At 44.8% G+C, this 8,757-nt stretch overlaps 1 protein-coding gene across 1 annotated transcript; it reads right to left on the reverse strand.

Moving 5' to 3' along the window:
• Positions 1 to 823: 823 nt before the first annotated feature.
• On the reverse strand, positions 824 to 8,348 carry LOC127009610 (C-type lectin domain family 4 member F-like; the record flags this gene model as incomplete). Its single annotated transcript, XM_050882832.1, is given in 4 exon segments — positions 824 to 5,007; positions 5,988 to 6,152; positions 7,074 to 7,175; positions 8,138 to 8,348. Coding segments are annotated over 4 exon segments (729 nt in total). The 3' UTR covers positions 824 to 4,753.
• Between the last annotated feature and the right edge of the window lie 409 nt (positions 8,349 to 8,757).

An 8,757-nucleotide genomic window follows, 5' to 3' on the forward strand; every position in this document is an offset into this window, starting at 1 on the left:
ATCATTTTATTTCAATCATGCCAGCCCTGCTAAATTGGGAACCGATTCTGAGGCAGCTTTCTCAGGATCACATGGATCGTTTCCCGCACAGGCCGAGCAGCTGCACTCTGGCTGTATGTTTTCCTTATTTGTTCATAATATTTCGTCGTGTCTCCTTTTCTTAGAGGTTCCCCAACGCATGTTTTTCTTTACATATATTTTCAATATGGATGTAGTGTACTTGCTCACCTGCTCAAGTTTTCCCATGCACTCAACAGATAATATATTAAATACGAAGGGAAAACAACTTTAATTAAAAGCAGGAGTGCCAAATAACCGCAAGAAAATTATTAAAACACTAAAAGGCAAGATGTTACAGGTATAGAAATCCAGCCCACGTGTTATTTAATAGGCTTCAGCAGAGAATTAATTAAGTGATGCAAGATTGCAGGTGTTATGATGCGGCGCTAGGAGTGACACACCATTGTATAGGCTGAAGGCTCCGTTGCAGCCATTTAGTTCTTCAGGAAAGCCAAGCGTAGGTAGATAGCTGGTCTGCAGACTCAGGCGTCATGGTGAATAAGAGGAGGGTAGGGCGTCGTTCACTGGCAGGGGAGCTGCGGTAACCTTAATAATTATTTACGAGATAAAGACTCTTATCCCCTGGTATGTCAAGTAGATATTTAAGTTGTGTGTGTGTGTGTGTCCAGTTTTTATTATATTCTTTATTTTCTATTCTGTCCACAAGGAAGGCACTGCAGTAACTTCGGAGGCGGCCTGCAGACGGTTTGACGGAGGAGGAACAGAGGACACGCGACAGCAGCAGGTGGGTGGAGGCTTGGCCTTGGGTGGAGGCGTGAGGCAGAGGGCCAACGATCCTTGTTGATGGTGGCAGGATCGGGGGTTGTTATTACGGTTGAGGGGTATAATGATAATCAACTGCTTTAGTAGGGTAGTCATTCCTTCTCTTCCTGTTTTATATTTTTTACCACCTTTTCCTCCTTCACCTAACCTCACCGTCCCTGACCTTTCCTTGATCAGTTGTAAGTTCGTCTTTTTTTGGTTTGCACTTTTATCACTTCACTCTCCTTCACTACCTAGATCTACTTAGTCTTACGTGGTGTTAATACTTTATACCTCACCATCGCCTAGCTTCCCTTGTAGACTAATAGATGCTGTCGTAGGGTGGCAATCTCATTTTTCATTCTCCCTTTTTAAAATATTCCTCTTTCATCATCCGTTGTTTAATCAACCCCATTACATGATTCTCTTTAACTCAACTCAGTGTCGCCCGCCTCTTTTGTATTACCCAGAATTCAGAAAGTACTCTCTTAATCCTGGTTCTCCCCACCTCATCGGTTCAACCTCCACCCACGAGCGGCAAACGGATAGGTTGCCAATGCCACGCATTCCCCCAACAGCAACTCATCCTCTTGCAGTTGCTGGCGCTGCTTTCATGGCCACGCTCTCGCCAGTAGATTCTCGGCCAAGGTTTTCAAATGGCATTCAGATCTTCCTGTATGTAGAGTTTGTAGACCCACGTGTGTTTGGGATTGGCGTCCTTGCAACACCAGGCAGTCACATCGAAGAGGGACTCGGGGGAGTGTCGATGTCTTACTGCCTTCGTTGAAATGAAGGAATATACTAAATGATGATGGTTGTGATTATAATGAGTGATTCTAATAGCGATAGCAAATTAGTTGTAGGAGTAAAATTCCATAGTTCATTCTTTCGATCTAGGATATTCAGTTCTTCATTTGTTCCTTTTTATTCATCTTGTGAGTCCTTTCAAATGAGTTCCTTTTACAGTCTCATACCCTTTTCTTTGATTTCTATACTTAAATTTACAAACTCATACCCTTATCTTTATCCTATACCTAAAAATATACATAAATAATTCTTACTGTCCATGCATGCCCGGCCCTTCCCTTTCCGGTCTGAGTGAAGCTGGAGGGAAGTTCGAGAGGCGAGGAAGGGTGAGGAAGGCGGGGCGGGTGTGGGTGCAAGGGTGAGGTAGGCGGGGAACCTGGGAGGGGAGACTGGGTAACCGGTGACGAAGGGAGGAGAGGAAGGAGGGACCTGGGCAGGGGATGACGAGAGGCGAGTTTAAACTGTTGCAAATCGCATTCACAATTTCGCACCACCAGTCCACCACCACCAGTTGTTGCCCCCCACCGCCGCCGCCTTTTGGAGCTTATGTATACCGACGGTTGAATAGCAGCCTTTGTGAATACTTTGGAGGGAATTGTTAAGAACTTCTCTCTCTCTCTCTCTCTCTCTCTCTCTCTCTCTCTCTCTCTCTCTCTCTCTCTCTTACAGGCCCATTAGTCTAACTTCGGTTGTAGGTAAGCTACTTGAGAGCATAATTAGAGACAAAATTGTGAGTTACCTTGAAAGCCACTCATTAATTGGGAACTCACAACACGGCTTCCGTAACAAAAGATCCTGCCTATCAAACCTATTAACCTTTTATAATGACCTCTTCACGGTTTATGACGTAACCAAATCACTGGACGTGGTCTATCTTGATTTCCAGAAAGCTTTTGATAAAGTCCCACATCATAAATTTCTTTACAAATTAAAGCAAATAAGTATTGACGGTCAAATACACCAATGGATTGCGAATTGGTTGAGCAACAGACAACAAAGAGTGTTGATTGACGGATTAACTCAGAGTGGGCACCAGTCACTAGTGGCGTCCCTCAGGGCTCGGTTCTTGGCCCAGTGCTCTTCATTATTTACATCAACGATGTGGATGTCGTACTCAATAATCGCATTAGTAAATTTGCAGACGACACAAAGACTGGTAACTCGGTTCTCACTGACGAAGACAGGCAAAGGCTCCAAGAGGATCTGCACAAATTTCAGCTTGGTCTGATAGATGGGAGATGCCCTTTAACGTTGACAAGTGCCAGGTCCTTCAAGTTGGAACAAGGAATAAGAAGTTCGATTACGAAATGCACGGCGTTAAACTCAAAAGCGTTCAATGCGTTAAGGACTTGGGGGTCAAAATCGCGTCAAACCTCAAATTCTCACAGCAATCCATCGATATAGCAAATAAAGCGAACAGAATGTTGGGCTTCATTAAAAAAAACTTTTTATTCAAGAATAAAGATGTAATACTTCCACTCTACAATAGTTTTGTCAGACCCCACTTGGAATATGCGGTACAGTTTTGGTCTCCCCACCATGCAAAGGACATTGCTAAATTAGAAGGTGTTCAGCGTCGGGCAACAAAAATGATCCCTTCCTTGCGCAACAAATCTTACGAAGAAAGGCTTTCCACCCTTAACATGTTCTCTCTTGAGAAACGTCGCCTACGAGGAAAACTGATCGAATGTTTTAAAATACTCAATGGTTTCACGAATGTAGACAGATCAACATTGTTTATGATCGATGACACTTTGCGTACGAGGAACAATGGCGTAAAACTCAAATGTAGACAAGTAAATTCAGACTGCACCAAATTTTTCTTCACCAACATTGTAGTGCGAGAATGGAATAAGCTCCCACCGTCAGTGGTCCAGTGTAACACGATTGACTCCTTAAAAAAAAGCTCGACCGTCACTTCCATCAACTTAATATCAACTAGAGTTGAAATGCATCGTTTTGGAGCCTTCTGTTTAATGTAGAATCACTTAGGTTTAAGGACAGACCACCTAGTCTGGACCATGGGGTCTGTGTGGTCTGATTTTCTATGTAAATCTATGTAAATCTCTCTCTCTCTCTCTCTCTCTCTCTCTCTCTCTCTCTCCTGCAGTATCGCGGTTCCGTCAGTAGTATGTGATTTAGTTGTTTGTCTTGAGTCCTGGGGGCTACTCAATCTACTTATTTTTCTGTACTTAAAGGTTCAGGGAGCTCTCGAGGTGACGCTCATAGGTAAAAACAAGACTGTGGCGGGCGCGGCATCAGTGAAGGCGAAGGAAGGAAGGAAGGAAGGGGGAGGTGCATCGCATGGCATTAATAGACGAGGTACCTCTGATGTTGCTGCACAAAAATTACAGTACCACAAAAACAGGTCACGGCATGAACGCTGGAGGAAGGTTTTGTGCTCTATTTCCTACAATACAATAAGGCTAAAAGTTACCCATATATCCTACTTTTGAGACTACAACAGTATATACTACGTGGTGTGTGGTGGAGTGTCGTCAAGCTCCTGGCTCGGGAGTGGTTCTTGGGTGACCTTGAGGCTCCTGGTGCTGCTGTTGCTATTGCTTTGGCTGTTTTGCTACGGCTATTCCTGTTGTCGTCGTCGTTACCATCGTTGCCGTTGTTGTTATGGATGTTTTTATTTTGGTATCGATAATGCGAATGTGTTGTCCTTTTCTATTTATTGTAAAGGTAATTTCCCTACCACCCTTCATTCGAGAGAGAGAGAGAGAGAGAGAGAGAGAGAGAGAGAGAGAGAGAGAGAGAGAGAGAGAGAGAGACATCCACAAAGCACCTAACAATAATCTACATTTTAATAACAATATCTAAGAACAAAACACGTTACTGTACGAAATTATTTTTAAAGACACCATTCCTAAGGTGTCAGACCTCTATGATATTGTGCGTCTGTCTGTCACAATTAATTAAGGTTAAGTTTAGGGAGCAACAAACAAGCTTCCTGTAGCATCCTTTCCACCTGTCTCGCCTACTTCCTTCCACCGTCTGGCTTGCTTGGGACCCCGGGCGCGGAAGAACTGCAAGGCTTTATGAAAGTTGCGTCGGGTGTCTGGCTGGGCGGGAGAGGGTGGAGGAAGGTGGTGGGTTGGGCGTGCTGACATTTCGGCTAGGCGAGCGTTGAACTGGGAGAGGAGGGGCTGGTGGCCTGGCAGATGAAGGTGGTGTGGGTATAGCAGGGGCTGTCGTGCAGGGAGGGGTGCTCGTCGCGGCTCAGCACCACACAGTTTTCATTTCCTCCGTCAGGCTGGTCCAGTGCCCAATCCTCGGCCCTCACGCCCAACCCTGACATCCATAACCAGTTGCCTTCGGTCCCGCCTGCCTCAGATGCTCCCACCCAGACGAATCTGTTGTGGTCCTCAGCTGCGGTAGGTATGGCAAGAAGGATGGTTACGGACAGGAAGAGAGAGAGAGAGAGAGAGAGAGAGAGAGAGAGAGAGAGAGAGAGAGAGAGAGAGAGAGAGAGAGAGAGTATTGATCATTATTATCGACCCACGGTTCCTTACCTAACGTTCAAGGGTTAGGGAGAACTTTAGTAATTTTCCAGTGAAACTCAAAGAGACAAATGCTACACATGAAGCCCCCAGTACTTGAGCAGCGCCTCGGCACTCACAAGAACACACGAACACCCTCAAAGATTAATGCAAAACGTTTAATTAAATAACGTCTTCAATACAACAATGCCAAATAACGTTTATTGTAAGGGGAAATCATTCGGCCTTGCCCCCAGTTACTCAATTTTAATTACTTTCCTTGAAAATGAAATGTGTATTCTTAAATTCCTTTTAGATTTTTGTATCTTTAGACTCGTGAGACTTGGCCCGTCGTATTTATGTCACTATAGGAATGCCCACCAAACACAGAGTTCATACCACGCCGCTGACATTAGGCAACCATCAGCAGCAGTAGCAATACCTTTGACACACACCATAACTTGAAACACAATACCACATCTCACGATTGCAACGCCACATTCCAGCACCACACTACGGTGAAGTTACTATTTTTTTTAGTGATATCATACTGTTCCATCATATCACCACCACCACCTCACGAAGCAACACATCAATGCTTAACAACATAACACACCGGAATGCACCGTATCATCACACTGATCTTTGTTCTTTTCGACTGCCATTTTCATTTGCTTACATGTTGATTTAGTTATTATTATTATTATTATTATTATTATTATTATTATTTATACAGTATTATTATTTCACTTTTCGTTTAGCTTTTGATCTGATACATTTGCTAAAACTCCGCAAGTCAACAGCCGGCACCAGAAACATTCATTCATTCACAGCAAAACACAAACACTTCACACACACATAGAGACTCACGGTACTTCATGAGCAAGGCAGCCCTGAGTGTGGCCACGATGCGGGGCTGGGCCAGGTCACCTCCTAACCCTCTGCAGAAGTGACGCGCCTCGCTCCAACTGACCCGCAGGTACCGATTGACGTAGAAGCACTCGTCACCTAACCTCCAGTAGGGCAACGGGCACCCTGGAATGTGTAGGGAGAAGGGCTTAACGGGATGAGCGAGGAGGGGAGACAACGAGGACGTGTTAAGAGACGATGGAGGGAGTGTAATGAATAATATAGAAAGCAAGGTCAATGTGTGTTTAAAATAGACATGCAGGAAAGCTGAGCGTTTACACTTCTGGGAGTCACAGGGGACGTAGGAGGGGAGTGAGTGAATGAACAGGCCCACCATTGAAGAAAGGGGAGAGGGAGAGAAGGATAAAAGTGGTGATGTGGGGCTCTTTGAAGGCGGGGTTGAACCATTGTGGTATAACTCCCTAGGGTTAGTCTTTAATGGGGTAAACGGTCTTGTGTGTGTGGTTGTGTTGTAAAAGCGAGTTTGATGCCTGGGTGGGGGAAGAGAAATGGGTTGTGTGTCTTTAGGTAGTATTTTGATATATGTATAATGGTCTCTTTCCTGTTTTCTTCATTTTCTTTTTCTTCTTGATCTATTTCTTTTTCTTTCTCGTCCTTTTTTCTATATTTCTTTTGTCTTTCACCACCTCCTCTTCCTTTATCTACTCTACTTTCTCCTTCTCCTCTTCCTCCTCCTCTTCCTTTTCCATTTCGCTTCCTCCTCCTTTAATACTTCTCTTCCTCTTTTATTAGTTTATCTTTCTTTTTTCTTTCACCACCTCCCCCTCCTCCTTTTCCTTTTTTTTACCTCGTCCTGCTCTTCCTCCTCCTCCTTTCCCACTTTTCTTTTTGATTAGTTATTTTCTTCTTTTTCTTTCACCTCCTTTTTTTATTATCTATTTCCTCCTCCTCCTCTTCCTCCTCCTCCTTTTCCACTTTTCTTTTTGATTAGTTATTTTCTTCTTCTTTCACCTCCTTTTTTTTTACTGATCTGTTTCCTCCTCCTACACCTCCTTCCACCATTGTCTGCCCTGTCACCAAACTCACCTTCACGATCGCCGTCCTGCGCCTGAGTGTCGAGCAGCGCCCTCGTGTGATTCTGCAGGGCCGCGGTGAGGTTGAGCAGCAGATCGGCCATATCTCCATCACCTGCTCAAGGGTTTCGGGGAGAGGAAAATCAGGTCGTGGCGTTGGCAGGACTTAGCCGAGACCCATAACTAGGCTACACTGAATTTCCTTACACGTGCACAAACACTCTCCCACTACACCCAACACTGAGAGAAGGTGCCGAGACCCATAACTAGGCTACACTGAATTTCCTTACACGTGCACAAACACTCTCCCACTACACCCAACACTGAGAGAAGGTGCCGAGACCCATAACTAGGCTACACTGAATTTCCTTCACGTGCACAAACACTCTCCCACTACACCCAACACTGAGAGAAGGCGCCGAGACCCATAACTAGGCTACACTGAATTTCCTTCACGTGCACAAACACTCTCCCACTACACCCAACACTGAGAGAAGGCGCCGAGACCCATAACTAGGCTACACTGAATTTCCTTACACGTGCACAAACACTCTCCCACTACACCCAACACTGAGAGAAGTAGGCTACACTGAATTTCCTTACACATGCACAAACACGTCCCCACTACACCCAGCACTGAGGGAAGGTGTTAGAAGTATGGGTATCCGTAGACACTTTCGGCTCTCATAACAAATACTTTCACAGGCCACAAAGGAGATTAGTTAGGTTTTCATGAGTTTTTTTCACGTTCATGGTGCAGAAGCCTTGTCAAACTACAACTAGGCTCATAAAACTATGGAATTGCCCAACTCCCTTCCTAAAGCCTTATCAAATGTGGGTGTGTAAGCCCCGAAATGTTTAATATGGCCCAACTTTCGTTCCTATTACTTTAACATCCAAGAAAAAAGGCGTTTATTATAAGATACTATATAAAAGTCGACAGGAGCAGCGAGTAGCGGGCTTTTTTATTATTGTTTACTTTTTAGTGCCCTTGAGCTGTCTTCTTTGTTGTAAAAAAAAAAAAAAAAAAAAGGAGGCTTTGAAAAACTCGGTAAGGTGGCTGGGGATCTTACATACCTGCTGAGGATGGAGCCTCGGTGGGTGTGGCCGCGCTCCCCTCGTTCGTAAGACTCTCCTGGAGGTCAATGAGCACGTGGGACAGACTCTCGATTGCCCTTATGGTCTTCTCCTGCAGGGTGGTGGGATCTCGGCGAAGGTCATCCAGGGACCCATGCCGGCCCGCCACCACCGCCGCCAGGAGAACGACGAGGAACCCTTGCCGCATGCTCTGTGGGTGGAACGAGAAGTACAAGTACCGTGAGGGGGGACACGATTTGCTTACGAGGATTGCATGCGTGACCCCTCTAAGTGTTGCCAATGACGCACTAATATCAAATGGAGGTAAATAGAGGAGGAAAAGGAGGAGGAAGAAAAAGAAGAAGACGAAGAAGAAAATGATGATAAAGAAAACCATTTTATATAAAGTTCTATCTTAATATGCACAACTCATTTATTAAGAGATCAAAATCGGGCCTCAAAAATCGATCATTAACAGCTCAAACAACGAGGTAGCAAAAGACTATGAAGAACCGGATATATATTGTCATACCAATGTGGGATAAGCCTCTCATTGATCTACATATCATTTACTTGACGTGGTCTCAAGCGCTCTAAACAGAACCACTCTAACGAAGGCC

Source organism: Eriocheir sinensis, chromosome 41, assembly GCF_024679095.1.
Source record: "Eriocheir sinensis breed Jianghai 21 chromosome 41, ASM2467909v1, whole genome shotgun sequence".
NCBI classification, from domain to species: domain Eukaryota; kingdom Metazoa; phylum Arthropoda; class Malacostraca; order Decapoda; family Varunidae; genus Eriocheir; species Eriocheir sinensis.